Consider the following 24,006-nt stretch of genomic DNA (forward strand, 5'->3'; position numbering starts at 1 on the left):
CTCTTTAAGCTCATTAAATGTTTATGTTCATGACAGCACATGGACAAATAGTGCATTTGTGTAGCAAGGAGATTGATTACAGTTTTCACATGAAGCAATGCTATAAAGAAGAGTGGGCCAAAATTTCTCCAGAATAATGTGAGAGACTTCTACTCCTACAGAAAATGTTTACCTTTTAAAGTTATTGTTGCTAAAGGTGGTTCTACATGTTACTGAATTCTGGGGTGTACTTATTTTTTTCCCACCTGGTTTCTGAAAGTTGGTTTACATTGTGGAAAAAATGACTACATATTGAGTATGCATATACAGTATGAGTTGAATTTCACTTATTTCTAGTTTCATAGATTGGCTTTCACACTGCTGAATTGCAGACTGGACATAAGCTAAATCCTAAAATATTAAAATCAGCTAGCCCTCATACAGGGCACTGATGCTCACACGATTAGATGATAAGTCACTCAGCATAAGTAAAATCTAATTGTTCTAAATCATTATGAGCTGCTAGAGCTTGGCTTTCAAGCACTTGAATGGCTGAGTGGGCAAAACAAGTTTTTTTAGAAGGTTGGGTCAGTTTTATCCTTAAGAAATTTCTCTGTAAAGTGTGATGTTAGCATTTTCATATTTCCTTACAATATTTCCTCACACACTTTTCAAACATAGATGTTGCACCAAAATTAAAGACATGGCTGCATGAATGAGATTAGATGAGTTGAAATGAGATGAGATGAGCTTTATTGAACCCTTTATTGAAGGCGCTGCTGGGATGTACTGAGTTGATCCTGCTTTTGGAGGATTTTCATTAGATGACAGTGGATTTTTCTTACTTTGGCAGCCTTTGAACATTGTACTTCACCCCTCCTAATAACCAGGAGCATTGAGAATCAGTCTTCTTCTTCTGTGTGTATATACATGCATGCCAAGAACTTCCAACAAATTCATGTAGTGATGCATGACAGTTTGTGCAAAAAATATTGCCGTCATAAGGCCCATTTTTATCCTCTCACCTTGTACAGCTTGTCATCTTTTCTACCCTGGTGAGTGTATTCTCAGTGATAGTTATGAGGGATGAAATAGAAGTCTGGAACCCATAGACATCAACAGATCCTGGGTTTCTTCCCTGGTGATGTTCTGCCAGGCCTTTACTGCAGCTGTCCTGCTTGTCCTTGGGGTGTTTTGCCTTCAGTTTTGCCTTCACCACGTGAAATGCATGCTCAATTGGATTTAGGTCTGCTGATTGATTTGGCCATTGAAGAACATTCCACTTCTTTGCCTTAAAAATGTACTGAGTTGCTTTTGAAGTATGCTTCGGCTCATTGTCCATCTGCACTGCTGAATCTGAGCAGATAATATTGGAATATACACTTCAGAATTCATCATGCTGTTTTTTCAGCAGCCACATTATCAATAAATACAAGGGAACCAGTTCCATTGCCAGCCATTTATGCCCATACCATAAGATGAGGTGGTATGCTTCGGATCATGAGCAGTTTTTTCCCTTCTCCATATTCTTCTCTTCCCGTTATTCTGGTGCAAGTTGGTCTTTGTCTAATCTGTCCATTGGATGTTGATTCCAGAACTGTACAGGCTTTTTTGTTCCTGAGCACACCAGTGAGTGCTTTCTTTTTAAGAATGTAAGAAAATAGTTGATTTGGCCACACCTAATGTTTCAGCTATTTTTCTGATGGGGTTATTTTGTTTTTCAGGCTGATGATGGATTGCTTCACTGGCAGTGACAGCTCTTTAGGCTTCATATTGAGAGTTAACAGCAACAGATTCTAAATGCAAAAACCACACTTGAAATCAACTCTACACCTTTTATCAGCTTAACTGTAAGTGAAATAATGAGGAAGTTTGCAGCACAGAGGGAACCAGAACAGCTGAGTAGCCAATTGTCCGATTACTTTTGTTCCCTAAAAAAATACCTGATATAGGTGTAAATAACAAAATAAAAGCTGAAAGTCTGCATTAAACATTACTGAATTTCGACTCCAATATACTGTGTTAGACAAATAACAATAAATTTATATAGATATAACTTCAGTGATTTGACAACTCAAATCACACTCAGTAACTATTATCAGGCTCTTTAGAAGGTGAACAACTGCAGTTCAGACCAATTTGGCCTACACATGTCCATTTGCACAACTGTTTTATAATACATATTGTATGTAAACTAGTTTATTTTTCAAATGGCTGATTAAGATTGAATGTACTGTGTTGTCTATAACACATAGAAAATGTATTAATGTATTAATTTTGCAAAGTAGAGACAACATATGTAACTTAAAGAAAGGATGACCTTTGGTTATTTCTGAATAAAACAATCTGAATAACAAAGTATAGATATACATGTATATGATGTTTCTGCATATTTCAGGCATCTGTTTCCTCTGAAATTTACACATTTAGTGAGTTGCATGATGGAGTTCAAGCTAACAGTTGTATCATGATGTAGTTGAATTAGATGAATTTTGTTAGATGTGGACTGTAAATACAATCTGCTGTAGATCTCCAGGAGGCATGAAATCAAAGAGAAAGCAAGTTGGCCAGATAAATGTTACAGATCCAAAGACTTGTACAAGCTACATGGTGCTATAAATCTATTCTATTTTGTAAAAGCACAAATTTGATAGTACTTAACATCTAAATTCAGTAATATAATAATATATTAATAATATGTTTGCCGATTGATACATCTGGAACAATCATGGACAAAAATTGTCTGACATGAGTGTAGATTTGTCTTTCTTTTTTAAGGATGATAGAATTATGAATGCCTGAAATTATATAATAGTTTCTCTGTGTGGAAATACACCATATATACAATGGATACAAAAAGTCTACACACACTGTTAAAATGGCAGGCGATTAAAAAAAAAAATAATAAAAATCATGTCAGAATTTTTTTCCACCCTCAATGTGAAATTACAACATATAAAAATTAAGTGAAAAATGATCAGCATTATTTTAGGGAAAAATAGGAAAAATAAAAATGGTCCACAAAGAGCTTAAAAAGCATACATGGTATCTCACTTGTTGAAAGGTATCAATCAGGAGAGGGATATAAAAGAATTTCCAAAACATTAGATGTACCATGGAACACTGTGAAGGCCATCATCAACAAATAGAGAAAGTGGAGCACCAAGAACAGAACATCCCTCCAAAGTTTATAGAAGGACAAGACAAAAATTTACCAGGGAGGTTGCCAAGAGACCTACAGCAACATTATGAGTTGCAGGAATATCTGACAAGTACTGATTACTCTCTGCATGTGACAACAATCTCATATTCTTCACATGTCAGGACTATGGGGTAGGGTGGCTAGACAGAAGCCTTTTCTCACAAAAAACATCCAAGCTCAACTAAATCAGCCCAAACCATGTGCCAAAATGTGTTATGGTCTGATGAGGCCAATTCAAAAAGTTATGGTTGGTTCAAAATAAAAAGCACATCCCCAAAGAACACCATACCCACAGTGAAGCATGGTGGTGGCAGCATCATGCTTTAGGCCTCCTTTTCTTCAGCCAAAACTGGGGCTCTTATCAAGGTGGAGGGAATCATGAATAGCTATAAATGCCAGTCGATTTTAGTGCAAAACCTTCAGATGTCTGCTAATAAGCTGAAGATGAAAAGGAATTTCACCTTTCAGCATGACAATGACACAAAGCATACATCCAAATCAACAAAGCAATGATTTAAAAGATGATCAATGTTTTGAGTGGCCCAGCCAGAGCCCAGACATGAATCCAACAAAAAAAATCTGTGGGGTGACCTCAAACAGGCTGTGCACAGGAGATGGATGAATCTAGAATGTTTTTGCAAGAAAGAGTAGGAAGATATTGCCAAGTCAAGATGTTAGACAGAAAGATTGCGTGATGTAATAAAATCAAAAGATGCTTCAACAATGTATTAGTTTATGGGTGTGCACACTTATGCAACTAGGTTATTGTAATTTTTTTTTTTTTTCCCTAAAAAAGTTTCTGATTGTTTTTCACTTAATTTTTGTAATTTCAAATAGAAGGTGGAAAACGTTCTCACATGACTTATCTTGGTTTCATTTCTTTACTTCCCAAAAACCTGCCATTTTAATAGGGGTGTACAGACTTTTCATATCCATTGTATATACAGTATATCCAGAGAGAGATACTAATATATACTTTAATAGTATATAATATGTATATAAAACATTACAATTGTGTAGACAGGCAAATCATACTGTATTATACTGCTTAATAATCTATCTAGGGCACATTGATAAAATCGGAATAGCTCTGGAATAGCTTAAATTTGTGTTGTATTGTTGCTACTACAAATAAATGTGTTCATTTTATCAAACTATGTCTAAAAATTGCATCAATTTAACAAGCTGGACAGTTCAACAGTTTAAGCTAAACAGTTCAAGCTAAATAGTTTACAACAGGGAGTATGGCTTTTACTAAACAGAAAGCTAAACAGATATTCTGAAGTGAGAAATTGTCTCATCAGATTATCTTAATTCTTTCTGCTATATGGTCCCCATTTTATAAAGCAATTATAAGCCTATACCTGGCTTTAACTGACTTGGTGATGATGTAATGTCCTATTATTTTTTCTTTTATAGGCTATTTTAGGAAAGTCCAGAAGGCAGTAAACTGAAGGATTAACAGCAGAGAAAGGTTGCATCGCACTTAAAAAGCTAAAGAGAAGTCAGGATATTCTTTAATAGCTAACTCTGGGTATTGACTTTTAATAAAAGGGGGAGAATTTTCCAAGCTATGCTTTAATATAAATTTTTATAAATGATTGGTGTTAGAGACAATGTCTTCTGACTGGGCAGAGGTTAACTCTAGGTTCATCATTATACTTCAGGTTCATCACATTTTAATGTATGAACTTTATTATTACTGCTTAGTTACACTAGAACACTGAATTCCACATGTACACTAATCACAGAATCACACATGATGTTCTTTGTGTAGTCATACTAGAATCACATATACTGCCCTGCTGTTTCATACAGTCTGTTGCAAAGGTTTGGACCCCCATGGTCTTTCAGTGAAAAAAGAAGCACCTCTTATTTTTAAAAAGTATTTCAGGATTAAACATTAAATGTGGTTGTATTCAGGGTTAGGGTTAGAGTTAGTAAGATAACTACCCAAAACATAAGGAAAATCGACAGAAAAGTAGTTTTCTCTGCCTTATTTAAAGAATCAAGTGTATGATAGATACAGTATGTCAAGAAGAATGGGCTAAAATTGGCCAAGCAAGTTTGAACAGGATGGAAGGGGGGTCTCGGGACGGCTGAATATTACAGCTAAGAAGATGCAAAAGTTCAAAAGGATGAGAAAGGGATCAAAGGATGAAAAAGGGATATGAGGTAGTTATTTAAAAATATTCTGAAAAGATTATTTTGTTCTTTTACCAGTATTAAAGTCTTGTGCAAGGGGCATGGTGGCTTAGTGGTGCACATGTGTGCTTTGCACCTCCAAGGCTGGGGGTTTGATTCCCTGTGTGCGCGGCGTTTGCACGTTCTCCCCGTGCTTCGGGTGTTTCCCGTGGGTACTCCAGTTTTCCCCCCAAATCCAAAGACATGCAGTGTAGGCTGACTGGCATCTCTAAAATGTGTGTGCGATAGTGTGTGTCACCTGGGTGTCCCGTGCCTTGTGCCTGGAGTGCCCTGGGATAGGCTCCAGGTTCCCTGTGACCCCACATAGGATAAGTGGTACAGAAAATGGATGGATGGAACTCTTGTGCATGTGGCGTCTATGACATAGTTATTTTATCTTCTTAGACTGATTGGTTGATTGGGTGATGTAGGGTGAGATTTATGATTGGTAGCTCCGTCAGGTATTACACATGAGAGGACCATGTACTTATTTTGGATAGTGATGCCGTCTCATATCTTCAGGGTCCTCATTTCGATCCTGAACTCCTTGTGTGGAGTTTCTGTGCATGTTCTTGCTTTGTGTGGGTTTCCTCCTACCTCTCAAAACCATGCCAGTGGGTGGATTCGCTATGCTAAAATTGTTCCCTATGTGTGAATGTGTGTGTGCATGGTGCCAGTTCAGGGTGTGTCATGTGTTCCTAGGATAGGCTCCGGATCCTACTAGACCCTGACTAAGATAAAGCTATTTATTACTCAGGGTGAATGAATGAATGAAAGAATGAATGAATAATTCGGGGAGCGGCAGTACATAGTGTAATCAGTGCAGAAACTGTGAGTAGAACCATGACTCATAATGAGAAATCTTCTGAGCAAACATAAACTAAACAATTGAAACAATTATGTTGAACATTTAAGCGTGACCTTTCAATGACATAGTTACGTAACAAGGTAGGTTTTTCTTTTCTTTTCTTTCTTTTTTTTTTTTTTTTTTGCCCTACCTTGTATAAAACTGTTGAAATTCAAAAATAGATAATCAAATCATTCAAATAGATAATCAAGGATGAATCCACACTGGATCCTGTATTTCCTCTAGCTATAGATGACTCACTGCGTAGTGTTCAGTGGAGAAACGAAAACAGAATTTGGAGAGGTGCGAACACGTGCATAATGTCTCCAGACACATGGAGTTATTCCGGGAGAGCTAATTAGCAGACGTGCTGCGCATGCGCACTCGCTATTGTTCGCGAACGTTGGGTGCCTGGGGCGCGGTGATTCACCTGCGGCGGATAGCGCGCGCTCTCAAGCCGAATCTCGTCCAATTGAAAAACAGCGCCGAGACCTAACTTCCGGGCAGAGTGGCCACGCCACACACGTAAGCCTGGTGTAGGTAATCACTATGAAACATGCGCGAAATGCTATCGACGGGACTTTTTGTGCGTTTGTGCTGTGAAGGTTTTTTGGACTACGGTTCGTGGAGAAGTTGAAAGGAGTTTGCGGCACGGAAGCTTTAGCCGGTCTGAGTGGCCCTTTTCCAGGGAACATTCCCTGACACCCGCAGGACAGCCGCGGATCTTTGCGCGGTTTGGCTTCACAAAGGCGATCCCGTGGGAAAATCTGAGTCTCCTTGTCAAGATGCGAAAAGAAAAAGGAGCCTTTTGTCTTTTCGTTTTGTTCATGGCACTTGGTAAGTTACCTCGTTTATCACTGAAGTGCACTTTTGTCTTTCTCTGGTGTTTAAAAGTTTATTTATTTATTATTTCTTTTAAGTAAAACACGGTCGCGGTTCTTGGCCTCGCCTCAGGTCTCTGCGGCTGGCTGTAAAAACCGGGGGGAATGGCAGGGTCCTGACTGCTAGGCTAAATCAACGAAATATTTACAAAATGTATACCACCACCACCACCGAGATATCTAAGTAAAATAGAGATAAAGATGGAGAAAGAGTTTGTATAGGTTAATTGAAAGTTGTGTGATATAGTCCCGGGAAATTTGCTCTTGGTTTATAAAAAGAAAAGTGCCTACTGCCAGTATGAAGTGTTTTGGAAACAAGCCAGAATGATTTGAAGTAGCTGGACACTGGCAGAAATGTTTAACTGAACCTACGCATGACAGTCCAAAGTGTATTGGGTTTGTACTATGGGAACTTTTACAATTTCACAATATTATTATACTAGTATTTAAGTCAGTATGGTTCGAATGAGCATTAAGATCTCTGTGTGTATCACAGTGTGACTTGTTTTTTATTCTGTTTTGACTATTAGCACATCAACTACTACTTCCTTTAGCTAAAATCTACATTATTTACCAGGAAACAAAAAAATCATTTGCTCACAAATGTTAATTGTTATCTATTTCATCACACTTCCCCTTTTATCGGCTTAAATTTATACAAAATTATATAAAAATGGTAGGATAATTTCATACTAGTCTAGTTTTTCTTTATTCTTTACTGACTGTTGCTGAAATACGTTAAATGTGTGTAGGTGGATAGGTGTAGTGGTGTGTGTGTGTGTGGTTTATGGTTTTATGGTTAACACTTGGCTGGTAAAAAGAAACTAGAAAGAAATTGTATTTGTTCCTGTAAATAAAGTTCAGGCCTAATCGAATGCACCGTTTGAATCATGTTTCCTCTGACTTTATTTATCTAAAATCTTGTTCCTTTTTTCATTTTTTTTTTTTTATCTTTATCTAGCTGCTCTTTGGCTTGAAACTTGCTGCCAGTACATGTGAGGGCAAGCCTTTACGTGTCTGCTATCTCGGCTTGCTTCTGTTTCACTGGCTTTTATTATTTTTTTTTCTGTATTTCCTTCTTCTCAGAAACAGTCTCCAGATTATCATGATCTTGCTCAATCCCTGATTTATTTTGTGTTATTAATTTCCACTCTGTGGCTTTCTTGCTGCTTGAGCTTGTTTATAACTCTACAATGGAAAAAATCTAAACATTTATTATAGTAGTGTGTTTCTTGATTCAGTCATTAGATCAGGATGAGGGCCAAAGAAGGCTGCTTACAATTAACATTTCCATAAATGGTGTGTTTTTCTGTATTTGGCATGGAAATGATGCCTCTCAGTTCTGGTACCTACTTCTAAAGTGCCAGCTACAGGCCTTGTTATGCAGTGTGCTAGTAGTTGGGAATGGGTACTTGTACCCACATTCTGCTTGTTGGGAGTTCGTTGCAATTTATCAATCTCTTCATCATTTTGGAACAAAAACAATACAAGTTTACTAATAAATTGGGTAGCAATCCTGTGGCACTTTCATGAAATGTCCATTTCATTTCATCCATGTCATCTCCCCCTCTGTAATGTAAAGGGAGTTTGGGCTTGACTAGGGTCAGTGGTGGTGGGAGAAGGCTGGATCAGGGAGACTAGGACCTCTGCCTGACAATCTACGAAATGTTGCCAATTAGCTGTCACTACTACCCTATTTTTAGCAATTAGCTTTTGTGATATTTTTCACTTTTTAGCCTCTGTGGTGTAATTTCATTATTAACATAGCTAACTGTCTCTATGGTTCCGGTGTCTATAACATTTACAGAAGCTGAAGATGGGACCGCAAGAGAGAACTGTGTAGCAATGGAAATGCACTTTTCTCTTAGATTCCTTGCTCTACAGCTGTTCTGCCAAATTTCTCATTATTCTTCTCATATGAGGGGTTGTTCAAAATGACTAAAATCTAACTATGCTTTAGATTGTGGTGTTTTTTCCACCATTAGTGAGTAATCAGTAAGCACAGTTCAAAGATGGCAGCAGAGTGATAAAAGGGAACGTGATTTACATGAAAATAATTACCATAACTCTGTTTCAGCTGTGCTGTGTGAGAGCAGGGTGGTGAAAGTGCCTGCTGGTCCACTGGTGCGTGTCGAGGGCCAGTCTGTGTCGATCCGCTGTGATGTCTCAGACTATGAGGGGCCGCCTGAGCAGGATTTTGATTGGAACCTGATTCCGGATGGAGAAACCAGTGTCCCGCTCATCTCCACTTTCGAGCCGTTGTACACAGACCCATCGATGATGGACCGGATCAGAAGTGGTGATATCAGCGTTAAGAAACTGGCAGATGACGCAGCAGAGCTGACTATAAGAAAGGTCAGGGCCTCGGACAGCACCATCTATCGATGCAGCACACCCAGCACTGATTCGTCTGTCAAAGGGAACTACTATGCAGATGTAGAACTTAAAGGTAGGTTGTTGTGTTGTTCTGTCTTTACATTACTGTTTTTATTGAGCTATTTTTATACCATAAAATCAAATGGGGCCAATGATGCTATTATAAATAAAAACTATAAGGAATAAATAAAAACAAGTTGAAATTAACTGTATGTAATGTTTATAGGAAAGATATAACGTTGTCCTTGTTCAGTCAGCTGTGTTTTTTAATCCATCGCTACTTTTGGAGCTGTTAGCTAATTATGGGTTAACTTGGGGATTGTGGCTGTGACCTCTCAGTGCAACAGGAAATGGCATGGAGTTTTCATTCCAACTGCATGACAGGGCTCAACTGAAATATCGTTGCACATCCAATGAATCTAAGGCTTCACTAGGATTTGTGTCACAAGTGTTCATTCAGCTCATATTCTGTTATAAATGCTATAGAAGGACTTAATGTGTCTTTAATATACTGGAAGTATGTTGTGTATTTTATTTTACTTGTAATATAGAAATTATTTTACAGTATAATATATACTGTTGAATGGAATGTTTACTACATACCTTGTGACATGACATCCCAGGATGAGGAACTCTTGAGCAACCACCAGAGCTTAAGAACAGAGAGAAATGTGGTTTGTTTAACTGCTGTATATCTCTGAAGTAGAGGAAATGAATAAGGATTTACCATCCTTTAATATTCTGTTACTTATTTGGTAAACATGGCTGGTCAGGATTATCAGAAATGGTCAGGTTTTTCTTTTATTTAAACAGCAGTCGTACCCCGCTTCAGTAAAGTTATTAGTAATATTTATTATTTAAATGTGTAACTTTGTAAATTCTAATAGACAATCAGTTTGAAGCTATAAAAGAATTGTAATTCTTTTTGTACAGTTATTGGTGACTCTCTAAAAGTGGCTCCAGCCATTTCTCAGCCAACAGTCTCAGAAGGCGAGTCAGTGAAGCTGCTGTGCAACATCAGTCGGGCCTACACAGCACACACTTCCCTGTCTGTCACTTGGTCCGTTAGAAAAGGGGCTACCTCTTTGGAAGAGCTCTTGACATTTGGACCAGACGGGATGAACGTGGGACAAGCCTTTGCCCAGCGTTATGCAGATGGTGAACTTACCTTGGTACTCCCTGGCGGTGGCAGTTATGGCTTGATCATGAAGGGGGTGAAACCAGAGGATAAGGGTGTGTATGTATGCACAGGCAGAGAGTGGACGAGGCAGCCTGGAGGAGGGAAGGGCTGGCAGAATATTCTAGAAAGGAGTGAAGAAATGGGGAATGTTTCAGTCACACCCTTAGGTGAGTAACACAGTGGGTTTTTTTTTTTCTTCCCAATGTTTGAAGTGACAGAGAGAACAGGTTACATTAAACTGTTTTGTTTAACTGTTGCAACTGAGTCATTAGTTGAAAAAATATACAAACCATTGTTGTTAATAAATGAAAATGTACATACTGTGGTTATTGCTGTGCAAATTAAACTGCAAATTTCATTTAATGATTGTATCATTTTGGCTGTCACTGCTTTTCACTTAGTTTAGTAGCTAGTATCTATTGTGGAAAGTGGTGGTATGATCTGCAGTACTCAGTATTTTATGATTCAAATCTAGAATGACTTCTAGACTTCAGTTAAGAACTCTTTGTAAATCCTATCTTTAATTATGAAGCACTATGAGCAATGACATGAAAGTGTGCGGGGATGCTACATGACCTTTTCATAGCATTTTATTAAAAACACCCCTGCATTTACAGGCATTCCATGCAGTGCAGACCCAGCAGTGTTAAGAGAGAATAATCCAGTGTTCTCAAAGATAGTGCCTTGATTTAATAAATGAAATTCAGGCATTATCTCATTCAAGCAATATTTTCTTATATTTAGCAATAAATCTCCAGCTGAGCGCTTTGTGAGGGAATTGCTTCTCTGTTGTTTTAGCCCAGTCTCTGGTGGTTTCTCTGGAGAAGAATGTTACACTCAATGTGGACGACACTCTGAATCTGACCTGCTCAGTAGCTGCTAATGGCCTGCTTTCTCTGGGAATGGAGGTGGTATGGCTGGTCAAGGGACTTAGCGGCTCTGACAATCAGCAAGTGCTGCTCCATGTTGGACGTGATGGCCAAGTGCTGACTGGCTCCGAGCTGGTGGGCATGAGCAGGGTTCAGCCAGGCACCTTCAGGCTTCTCCTCCCTAAAGTGCAGCCCTCAGACTCCGGCCTGTACTCATGCCAGGTGAAGTGCTGGTTGCCACAGGGTAGTGGAGGATGGTATCAGGCTGCTGAGAAGACCTCTGATTCTATCCAAGTTCGGGTGACACAGCTTGGTAAGAAGAATTCTTCTTTTTATCAGTTCTTATTTTGCTTTTTTTGCTTCCATCTGTCCCATAAAAAAAAAAAATCCTACTCATTCTCCTTGCTCCAGCCTTTTGTCTACAAGTGTTGAGTCAGTTTACTTCATCCACAGCCACCTTATCACATACAGTTCTACTTTCTGTAGCTTGAACATTAAAAGCACTGTGTGCATATAGTAGGAAGTGTCCTGACAAGGGTCACCAGTGGGTTGCATGATTATCACCCTACATAACCCTGTTAGACCTCTTGAAAATTGCAAAAAGTAGGTGAGCAGGTGATTATGCAGTGTCTGCTTTTTTTTGTCAAATCTATTGTTTTGTGTAAAATTTGCTATTTGTTGTTACTATATATAAGCAAAGTGAACTGCATATATATATATTGGACCCTTTGCCCTGTGGAGATGAATGTCTTGCATAAGATGTACCTTGTTGTCTTTCTGAATACCTTAAAAAACACTCATAACTAAGCTGTGTTGTCAGCCCTTATGTCATCAGGCTGCAAACTGCCTGAGGCTGCAGAAAGTCCCAAGTATTACCAAGAAGTTCCTTTCATTTTCCCTCTGACCATTTGTTGTAATACCTACCTAATGGAGCATTCTTTATTGTATGCTTTTTGTAAAATGTTTAGCAGTCTGTTTGCTTTATAGTGCACCTGTTCAAGTTTAATTCCACAACACATTATGCAGTTTGGTGTAGATATCAAACGCATATTCTGCTATATCACTATGGGATATGGACACGGATAATTGGCATTTTACAAATTGCCTAATTAATCAATGCAAACATTTAAAAAATTTTTCAATGATAGATTATTCTGTCTGGTATGCTTTTCTTCATACCTTTTTTTGATTGTGCTTTTGGGTTTGGATTCAGTGTTATCTCTGTCTTCTCTGGAAGGTAGCCAGAAAGCAAAGTAATGGCATAGCGCTGTTTCAGTTTCAACAATCACATAACTTTTAACCTTTATTTTACAGTAGATGGTGTAACAAAATTGGCAACTGGAGGGAAAACCAATAAAATTGCCCTTGGTTAACTTTAATTTCTGTTTAACTAACTTGCTGTTTATTTCCATGTTTGATTACATGTTCTTATACTACACTGAGCCACCGTTTCTGCCTGTGATCCCAGTCCTAATGGGCCCTTGCTTACTGTGACTTAGTTTCCTGTTGTGCTTTTCCTTCTCTTGCACACCTGCCTATGGTGAAGGTTAGAGGGAGAAACAGTACAACTACTGTCTCAGTAGGTTGGTTCCTCTTTCCCTCTGTAGAAGGAAGTGTTCTGTGCTGTCAAGAGCTTTATTGTATTAGTTCCCTTTCAAACGTAAGGGTCATCAGTATCTATGTGTGCTAAATGCTCTATGAATGTCTGCTCTAGAAATAGTGCAGTGCGTATGCGTTAGATATATTTCCATTTTTACATAAATGCCTGTTGTGCAACTGTTAAATGTTAAACATGGACGGAGTGTGCTTAAATATTTGCTGTAATATACTCTTCTGTATATTAAATTCCTAATTTACAAAACACAAATTAGTTAATTTAACGAAAGAACTACTAATAGCAGTTAAGTTTTTTCCAAAAATAAAACAAAAAATGGGTATAATTGGCTTAGATGCTAGTATTCAATTGGTTTTCAAGTCCATAAGGCCATATGATCTGGTTTTGTGTGTGTGTGTGCGCCTGTGAATGTGCAGAGACTGAACAACGACAGCTGGAACAAGAAAGAATGTAAATCCTTTTATGTTCCTCCAACATAAGGCTGTTAGATCAGAGGTCAAGTGTCTGGCACCACCTACCTTTCTTATTGCAGTGGCAAGCAAGATAAGCAGATGTGGACTTAGTTGCAGGTTAATACTTTTTAACGACATTCAATGAATGATTTATTCTCACTTCTCTGTATCACAGAACCAGATTTTAAGGTTGGTCTCACAGCCCCTCGTATCCCTCAGTTCACTGATGACCCCACCGAACTGCTGTGTGAGGTGACCAATCTACTGAACATACAGGATGGTCGTCTGAGTGTGACCTGGTCCTATGCCAACGTTCCAGAAGACACATCTCGGCCCATAACGACCATCGCTTCCATAGATCATCATGGTGTACTGGTACCAGGAGATTTGTATCGACAGCGGCTGGGTAATGGAAATATAGCAGTGACTCGCAGTGGTCTGAGCACATTCAGGCTGCAACTGCTACATACTCAGGACAAGGACATGGGCTTTTACTCCTGCAGTGTCGCTGCCTGGACCCGTGGCCACCAGGGAGAATGGAACAAGGCCAAAGAGCTTAAGTCCATTCCTGTTGAAGTACAGTGGTCCTCTAAGAGTAAGCACAAGTTCCTTTTTTCCTCTCTCTGTGTAGGTGATCATTTCAAACTGAATCATCTTAATGTTCTTCATGTCAAAATTAACATTATTATCAGTAACATTATCATTTCCTTGGCTGATTTAAGTAGGAAATCTGCTAAGCTCAATTCATAGGTTTGTTAAATGTTTGTTGAGTAATATATCTTAAGATTTGTCAAATGCACAAATGTTATGTTCCTCCGTTTTTGGGTACTTACTTGCTTGTTCATTCCTCACTGCAGCAAATTCAGTCAAATTACCAAGGTCACAGTAATGGACATGAAAGCAGATGATGCATGAATGTGCCTTATGACTTCTGTTTCATAATACAATCATGAATGAGGAGAAGTGGCTTTTAATTGTGGAGATAATTAGGTCTCCTTCACAACAGTTTGGAGACACAAAGATCTTTCTGTTAGAGAGTGGACAATATCCACTTTTCATTCCATTAAGCCTCAAATTCCAGTGCTGTGGTGTAACACTGTGTTAATAATTTGTAGTAGTGGTTAATTTGTTCTACTGCTTGCTTGTTGGGATGTTTGTAGTAGATTTGATTTTCAACTGTATTTCAATGTAGAAAACAATTGAAATGATTTGGAGTTAACTTTTAAACCTTTGCTTGCAGCACCAGTGCTTAGTGTGGCAGCTAAACAAGTAAGAGGGGCCTCGACAGGCGGCTCTACGTTTGAGATGAGCTGCCAGGTGACTGGCCAGAACATACAAAATCCCGGCTATTCAGTGCTCATCCGCTTTGAAGATACGGCAGGTGGAAAGTCACGTAAAGTTCTGTCTCTGAGTGCAGACTCCATACTGCACCTGGAGGAAGGAATGGTGCCCAGCCGTGCTGATAGTGTGACTCTAGAGAAGATGGGCCCATTAGAGTACCACTTCCGTCTGCATGGAGCTCAAGTCTCTGACCGAGGCTTCTACTACTGTGATGTGACAGCTTGGACACGTGATCAGAGCAACACATGGAACAGTGGAGTCAGTGCTGAATCAAATAAAATACAGCTTGACTTTGCTGACACAGGTATCCCCCTGCAAATGTGATTAACGTTTAGACCAGCCGAGAGGCTGCCAGAGTGTTATTGGTATTTATAGTTTATATAGTTCCTTGTTCATTGTCTGTTGCATTTCCCTAATTAGCCCTAGATAGGAACTCCTTCAGGGCAAATATATATAGCTCTTCAGTTTTTTTCATCGTTGTGTGTGTTGTATGTGTGCGTGCACGCACTAAAGTGTTTACCTGCTAATTAATGCGGAGCATTAAAATAAAAAAAATGGCAAAAAATAATTTGTCAAAAGATGTCTTAACACTTAGAAAGGCTTGGACACACCAGCCTACAGTTTTCTTCCCTGCTTCACTGGTCTGACTGTCTGATTTCCTTAGGGGGAGTCAGTAAGAAAGCATGTGGCCTTAAAATTGTGTGTGTGTGTCCCTTTTCCTCACAGGTCCAGTATTCAATGTGTCCATTTACTCAGACAGCAGTCAGGTTACGCCTGGGGACACAGTCAAAATGGAGTGCATTATGTCTGTACAGGGGGCTACATCCAACACAGGCAAGTAGTCTATCGTTTGTATTGTAGTAAACATGGCCACAGCTCATAAGAAAACAAATATCACATCTCAAAGAACATGCAGAAAGTGTTGTTTCTGCCTGCAGCAGGCAGGCACTGGATATATTTGCAATAGAAGCATTGTTCAGTCAGGGTGTATAGAGGTGATGTAGATGTACACTATGAATACAGAAGTGTGATTTTGAGACTTTACACTATATCTGCACTATGTTTTGTGTTGACTGCATTTTGTCCGTACAGAGAAGAAAAAAAAAAAAAGTACAATTAATCTTTTGGTAGGCTTCATGTTAAAATATTTTGCATGAAAGCGCTCTTAACACTGTCTCATTGGGTTTGCTTTTCCCAGCTTATCACATGGTAAAGTCTGTGAAGGCTTGTGTCAGAGTATAACTTTTTGCAGTTGTAGTTCTATAGCTTAATAGCATTGAGTAATGTGGAGTGCTGCTATTGCAGGTTCTGTTTGAGTTGCCTGCTGTTAGAATGTGTTTGCAGAAGGTTCATTGTTGTAGGGTAATACGTTGCTAAGTAATACAAGGCAATGTTCTTTCCTTGCTCCAATCTTTGTGACACCAGGTGTGTAAACTCACTTCCAAGACTTTTTATCCCTCTTCTTATTTCTTAGTTAGGACAGAAATGCTGAAATTTGTATGTATTTGCTGCATGTATAAATTTGCTGCATGTATTTGTGTTTTCATATACAAAATCCTTTACTAATTGAAACATTTCCATTAATCTCTTTTCCTGAAAAGTGTAAAGAAAGGCTGGCATAACAGTGCTGCATACATATGCCTTAGACTAGTGAATTTAACTGCTTTGCACAATTTCCGTATTACAGTGTTTTAAATGGGTTGTATAGGTTTTCATTCTTTTAATGCTGAATTTAAATAATCTGTCATTGTACTTTGGCTATAGGTGAATTAAAATGCACTTTCATAATGGTGCACTTTGGTGTCTACAGTATTGGGCTATTACTGTAACTGCTTTTTTTTTTTTTTTTTGTGCATGTTTTTTGGGAAGAACTTATGACATCAGCACTCAGACAAGAGCAATTTGCCAGCACTATGCGGCTCTAACACATGATTTCAGAACATACTAAATTTGCATTATTTAGTTATTTACTTGCATTATTTAGTTATTTAAAATGCAAATGCCTGCTGTAGGGTATAACACATTAATTCAGATCTGAATTGTCATTGCTTAACACTAAGCCTGAACAATTTTCTCTTCTATCTATTGAATTGACCCACCAGTAGACCAATACATGTCCAAAAAGAAATGCCAATATGTAATGCCAAGTTTCCCATTGTATGTATCTCTTGTTTCATGTACGCTCTATAGATAATGGCGCACATTTCAAGGGTAATATTGGCCTAGTTGTTATTCATAGATTGCGAATAAGGGCCATTGTTCTCCCCTAAGGCCCTGAAATTATCTTTGGTTCATAGAAAGGGCCTGCTATTCTTGTCTGAGTGCTCTGCTCCTGCTGTCGTCCCTGCACTCACTCCCACTCTGTTACTAGGACTGTACATTGTAATGGAAACAAGTGAGCTTACCACTCCATAAAAAGCAAATTGCACAATAGCATGAAATGCTTTAAGCCAGCCATCTTGGAAAATCATATTCAGTGCATTATAGTTAGGATATGTTCAGCAACTTGTAATTTAATTTTGTATTTTGAATCATTTGGTGTAAGGAAAACAGAATGTGAAGTGATTGTCTCTATTTTTCGGCTTGGTCACTCGAAAGGCGAAAGGAAGCCCTGCTGTAGTCTGAAACCATAGAAGGAGGTCACTGACTATTTAGTTAACAAAATTCAAAGAGGACTGAGAAACAGCAAGTGGTTCAGATAGATAGTGGTCTGTTTGGCTTGAAAGAGGTGTGACATTTAGTGAGGCCTTTGGAGAGATTATGAGTTTGGCAAGAATATATTAGAATGGATGTGTTTGCCTTGGCTCTATTTTAAATTTATATCCCCTCTTTGGTCATTGCCTTGCTGTATAATGAAGTTCCTCCCAATTAGATTGGATGCATTTCTCTGTAAATTGGTAGAAAGAATGTTTCTGTAGACTTCTGAATTCATTCTGCTGCTTCCATCATGAGTTACATTATCAATAACGATTAGTGAGCCCGTTCCAGAAGCAGCCATGCAAGCCCAAGCCATGACACTACCTCCACCATACTTGACTGATGAGCTCGTATGTTTTTTTTTTTTTTTTTAAATTTTATTTCATTTTTAAGTACATTGCAAATTGTTGTATTGGCTATGCCCAGTGCTTGAGCAATGGCTCTGATAGATTTTCCCTTTTTTCTCAGGTTTCTTAAGCTTTTCACCCATCAACATCTCTCTGATCTTCATGTTGGTTTATCTATTTTTAAAAACAAATGCAGCCGTCACAGATGAAACCCAGGGCTCAAACCAAGAGTAGACATTCAGAGCTAACAGTCAATCTAGGGGCACAGCACCATTCTCAAAAATGCCAGTCACGTTTTCCAATATTTTTGATCATTTGTTGGGTGGGTTCAAACAAAAGGTGCCATGTTCTAAGTTGTTTAACACATCTAGATGTAAATATCAGGAAATGAAAGCTGAAATTCTGGTCTGTTGTCTCATTTATCTATTGATCTCAAACCCAAATGTCTTCAGTGTATAGCAAAAAGAATTGGCCTTGCTGTTCCAATATGTTTAGAGGGGACTGTACATATATCTTGATGTGAATGCATTTAGTTATAAATCTGTGTATGGATAAAATATCTTGGCTCTGGTAAAAGCACACAAAGGTGTGGCAGCCCACTGTTTAGCATTACACCATGGCCTTTGTGGAGATTCCTCACATAGCAGATGATATGCGTGCAGGGGCCTGTCAGACTGAGTCTCAGTCTTTGGATACTAAAGGAGTTTAGCACACTTCCTTTTAAAGTAGGAATGTTTTGAATACACTGAAAAGAGGTTTTACATTTATATTCGCTCCTTCCTATGTAGGCCTGTCACGATAACTACTTTTGTTGGAAGATATATTGTCTCAGAATTAATTGCGATAGTATTGTCCTTTTAAGACCATTTTATGCCACTGATATAATAGCATATTAATGCAAGTACACCCTTTCAAAGAGCAGTGAACTTTTAATTCTTAAGAATATTCAGACATTGGAATTGAAATGTCAAAAAAAATTAATATCCTGAATAAATAAAGCATAAATAAAATAAAACCACACAAAATGTTCCCACATCGAAGCTGTGGAATGCAGCTTTGAAACTAAGTCCATTTGTACTTATTCTTCCAAACTTTCTGGCTGGAATTATGCAGTCGTCGGGAAAAACACCTACTAAAACAGCTATCAGCCTTGATTAACACGTTATATTCAAATTTGAATTATATTCGAATTCTGAAGACATTGTTTCAGTTAGGGGAAAATACTAGTGAACACCAGATTTTTAAATCAAAATCAGTCCACAAGAGGGTGCAACAAATAAATACAAACCAAACAGTGCAGTGTTATATCGTTTGTTTATTGCAAAGAACAAACCTGGCTGTTAACAGTGTGCATTTATTTTTAAACTAAAGTGGATAAATTTATAAATTCAAAAGATTTAACCTAGGCTCTCAAGAAAAACATGTGAAAACCGCCCTTGTTGTGAAAACCTGATCTCCTGAAATAATAATGTTTACATTGAGTACAGTACTGTAATACAGTATCTTTATGCTTTAGCTATTCATTGTCCGTGTTTCAGTGCATTGTTACGGAAAGAGCATATTCACAACAAGACTTACCATTACCTAGTGTGTTACTTAAGTTCAAGTTCACTTGTGCATTTGTGTCATTTTGTGCAAAAGAAGGTTGTAATATTATGTTTATGTTGTGTATATGTCTGATTAATCTCGTATATGTTTAGGATGCATTTGAATGAGTTAATTAACCCACTAGTAAATCGCTTATATCGGTGTTCATTCACTGTTCAGCTTCAGCTCACGCAGCTTAAGTGGGTCAATCCCTGACATTATTGACTATGACTGGATTATTTTAGACACTAGAACTGTTCTTTCTAGAATTTTCTTCTTCGAAAAACATTGTTAGTGCATTGTTAATATCTTGCGTGTCATTTTTTTCCAACAGTATGTTGAAAAAACATTAAGCAAAAAAACATTTAATACGGTGCTAGTGCTTGCTACACGTCTTAAATTTGAATGCACATGGTTTTTGCATTCGAATGTGCATTTTTATCTTAAATTCAACGAATATTCGAAGTTCAAATTTTAACTTGACCGCCCTAAAGCAGACAGAAGCAGCGCGAATGGCTAAAATGTTGGTGACATTCATTCATATGTAAATAAACACACGTAAACACAACGGGCAATATCAAGGTCATGCCCATATATCGTATGATTATCGTGCGATAAGTCAATAACGTAATTATCGTGACAGGCCTATTCCTATGCAGTACTTCAGTGATGCTGTGGTTCATAAAGTTTAAAGTCTCTTTTTAACAGAGTTTCCCCTTTGTGCTCAGATGTTTTTCTATTCTCTCCCTATCCCTCAGGTGAGGTGGCGTATGATGTTCAGTGGTTCCAGAGTCCAGCACAGACGATGGAGAATGGTGCTGTGCCCCTGATCAGCATGGACCACTGGGGAGTGGTAAAGAAGAGCGGAGGAAATGAGAGCACACTGTGTAGTATAGAGCGTACAGACAGGGACACATTTGTGCTCCGTGTTTACCACGTTCAAGACAGGGACATGGGCGAGTACTACTGCACTGCCAAACTCTGGCATTTCTCTCCTGACACTCGACTTTGGAGTGAGGGGCAGAAACTCACCTCTGCCCCAGTCTTTCTCTCCATCAGCCTAGCATGTAAGGATTTTTCCGTGCTGTAGCGTTATATATAATATTTAAGAAGACAGCTGCAAATGTTTTAATTACTTTTGCAGACATGTGATATGCATCAATGCTTTGTCTTATTAAAACTCTGATTTTGTGTCTCTTTAGTGTGGGACTCCATGAAGAACCCAGTGTTGTATGGCCTTGGAGCAGCTCTAGTTGCTGCCCTACTGTCCATTGTTCTTGGACTCATCACTTCCCGCTGCTGCTTCTCCAGAAACCCGATGCACACACCACGCAGCAAGCTCATGGACCTGGAGATGGACTGAGCCATGTGACCCAAACCAGTCCTCTTCCTCCTGCTAATGTGACCTCATTTTACTTTAACCCACTTCAAGTTAGCATGGCTGCTAATGTCCTTATAAATTGTATTGAGCCACAAGTATTCAGATATGTGTGAGTGCACTGTTTCAAGGGAGAAAAGAGGAACCTTTACTACTTACGTGCACTCAGGAGGATGTGGTTGCTCAAGTGAGATGCACTTGCCATGTCTCAGGATTAACTTTCTGATGGTGGCCCCATCCACCTTAATGACTGTTCTCAGAACTTGTCCTGGGTTTCAGTGTTTTTGGAAGCACTTCATCAGGAATAATGTTTTGCACTCCCTACAGGCATAGAACTGCATTGTGATGCAGTTATCAAAGCTATATAATGAGGAGCAGATTTTTATTCCTGTATGAAGGACTCTTGTGAAAGAGCTGCGGAAGCACAAGACACATGGAACAAGTAGGGAAGCATATTCTAGAGTCTGCTTTCATTCTTCCTTCATTGCCCCAGTCCAACTCCAGATTCAGCCCGTCACTTCACGACATCAGCCATGCATGTCCTGCATCTAACAAGCCTGCCTGTCAGTCATAGCAGTGCCCTGCTGTTCAGCAGAGTGTTATTCAGGAGTCCAGCTGACCGTCACTAATAGCCGGGGGCATGGTTTCCTGATCTGCTCCCACAAGGCACCCCTCACTCTTGTGCACACACTTCTATCTATTAGGGTGTGCTTGGCTACAAGCTAAAGCCCACTGTCCTAATGGCTATCATTAGTAGAGCTGGGCACTTTGTGGGAGAAAGTGTGCCCTGCTAGCGTACATCACACTGGCTATGCAAAAGCCCTAATAAATGAACTTCCGCTTTATGCTCACAAATGCTCCCTTCCTTCACATAATTCACACACACTCATGCAGTCACATTCTAATTTTAAAATGCATTAATTTTTTTCCCCAGAAAATATAACAGCTGCACTGTCATTGCCCTCAAACTGCACTCAGCTGCTCTCTTGTCCATTTCAAGCTCTGTCTCCTTTGAAAACAGCAGCTGTTGGCCTGCAGTCCTCCATTATGTGACTGAGAAACCATCTACAGTGTGAGCTTTACTGTACTGATTTAAAGTAAGATTATGTACTTGTTGATAAAGAGTTCTTTAGGATGAAGCTGACCCAGAACACACAAACATTCTGCACTATGTTGCTGCATGGTGGGACTTTTAATCACTTTTAGGATTGTTGTTTTATTGCTGTTTTAAGTAGTATTTTGGGGGCGTTTAACATTTAAAAATGGATGCTCAACCGAGCACAGCTTTGTTCTTTCCTGTCTTTTGATTAAATGTCTTTGAACAATGATTAATACATAAAACAGGAAATAATTCCTCCAAAAATTGATACCATAATAAAGTTTTTTTTAATAACCACAAGATGGAATGATTTATTTTTTTTTTATCTCTCCTTAGTCCCTCAGAATTTGTTCTGCATGATCTGAATAAATTACTGTTTTCCTTATTATACTCATGACACATTGTCTTGTGTGGTCGTAACAGACTTCCATCTCACTACCTTTCACTTGCATCTCTCTTTATGCTCCTTCATTATTTAAATCTTCTTTTCCAACTTCAGACTCCTTGATTTATTTATTTATTTATTTTATTTATTTTTTACTTCTGTCTTAAGTTTCTTTTCATTTTGTTTTCTTTTGCTATTTTCCCTCACTTTCTGTTTTCCATGAAGTGCTTTACAGTTAAAATTAGATAATCAAATAACCTTACTAGTTTGAAGTATTTATGTTCCAAGGACTTTTTTTTTTAAATAAGTGAATCATACTTCTTTATCTGATTCACCGCTCAGAGTGACATCAAGAGAAATTGTTTACAGTTTTGACTACCTACCCACAACAGTATTAAAGTTTATTCTAGATTTTGTTTCAGTTTTATGGCTAAAAAATTATATCAATTGTAATAAGATGTAATAAGAGTATGTAATAAGAGTAATCAGATTGTCCTAGATACTGAACGAACTCTGCAAGTCAACTTAATGATTCTTGTTTATAATAAAATAAAGAATTCAGGTTTTTTAAACCTGAGTTTTACCTAAATAATAAGTAAAAATAACTGAGAATGGTGAGTCAGATGGGTGGTAATTATTACAAGCATGGAATACGTACTGAAATACCATTGGCCAATTAAGTGTCACATGTACCTGCTAAATATTATCTGACAATGATAACCAAACTGTAAGTACATAAACACACACACATTAGGAACACTATATTAATACTGGGTAGTGCCTTCCTTTGCTCTCAAACCAGCCTCTTCTTTGATGCATGGATTCCACAAGATGTTAGAAACATTCCTTTGAGATTCTGGTCCATGTTGACATGATTGCTTCACGCAATTCCTGCAGATTTTTCAGATGCGCTTCCATGCTGCAAATCTGCCGTTCTACCACATCCCATATGTGTTCTACTGAATTTAGATCTGGTGACTGGGAAGTGAAGAACATTGAACTCATTGTCGTGTTCATGAAACCAGTTTGAGACGATTTTTGCTTTGTGACATGGTGCTTTATCATGCTGGAAGTAGCCATTAGAAGATGGGGAAATTGTGGACATGAAGGGATGCACATGGTCAACAACAATACTCACATAGGCTGTGGCATTCAAGTGATTGATTGATTAGTATTAACAGCCCCAAGGTGTGCCAAAAAAACATTCCCTACACCATTACACCACCTCCACCAGCCTGGACTGTTGACACAAGGCAGGTTGGGTCCATGGATTCATGCTGTTGGCACCAAATTCTGACTCTACCATCTGTGTCCCTCAGCAGATATCTGGCCATTCCCAGTTGACTACTCTCATCAACAAGGTGTTTCCTTCTGCTCACTGGATGTTTTTTCTTTATTGCACAACTCTGAGTAAACTCTAGAGACTGTTTTGCATGGAAATCCCAGGAGATCAGCAGTTACAGAAATACTCAGACCAGCCTGTCTGGCACCAGTGAGCATGCCAAGGTCAAAATTACTGAAATTACATTTGTTCCCCACACTGATGGTTGATGTGAACATATATGATTGGAATGCCTTGTTTGCCAA

General features: G+C 38.6%; 1 protein-coding gene across 1 annotated transcript; it reads left to right on the plus strand.

The window, feature by feature from the left end:
• Positions 1 to 6,598: 6,598 nt before the first annotated feature.
• Positions 6,599 to 22,334, plus strand: LOC113525900 (prostaglandin F2 receptor negative regulator). Its single transcript, XM_026912552.3, has 9 exons — positions 6,599 to 7,049; positions 9,171 to 9,542; positions 10,403 to 10,816; positions 11,448 to 11,831; positions 13,761 to 14,180; positions 14,826 to 15,230; positions 15,653 to 15,760; positions 20,316 to 20,624; positions 20,760 to 22,334. Exons 1-9 carry the CDS (start codon positions 6,998 to 7,000, stop codon positions 20,918 to 20,920), a joined length of 2,625 nt encoding a protein of 874 aa, XP_026768353.3. The 5' UTR covers positions 6,599 to 6,997; the 3' UTR covers positions 20,921 to 22,334.
• The last annotated feature ends 1,672 nt before the right edge of the window (positions 22,335 to 24,006 follow it).

Source organism: Pangasianodon hypophthalmus, chromosome 5, assembly GCF_027358585.1.
Source record: "Pangasianodon hypophthalmus isolate fPanHyp1 chromosome 5, fPanHyp1.pri, whole genome shotgun sequence".
NCBI classification, from domain to species: Eukaryota; Metazoa; Chordata; class Actinopteri; order Siluriformes; family Pangasiidae; genus Pangasianodon; species Pangasianodon hypophthalmus.

Excerpts from the sequence above, each read along its gene's own strand:
- LOC113525900 (XM_026912552.3), top strand. The coding sequence starts at position 6,998 with ATGCGAAAAGAAAAAGGAGCCTTTTGTCTTTTCGTTTTGTTCATGGCA. Across the intron at positions 7,050-9,170 it reads CGTTTTGTTCATGGCACTTG|CTGTGCTGTGTGAGAGCAGG; the intron begins GTAAGTTACCTC and ends ACTCTGTTTCAG. Across the intron at positions 20,625-20,759 it reads TCTCTCCATCAGCCTAGCAT|TGTGGGACTCCATGAAGAAC; the intron begins GTAAGGATTTTT and ends GTGTCTCTTTAG.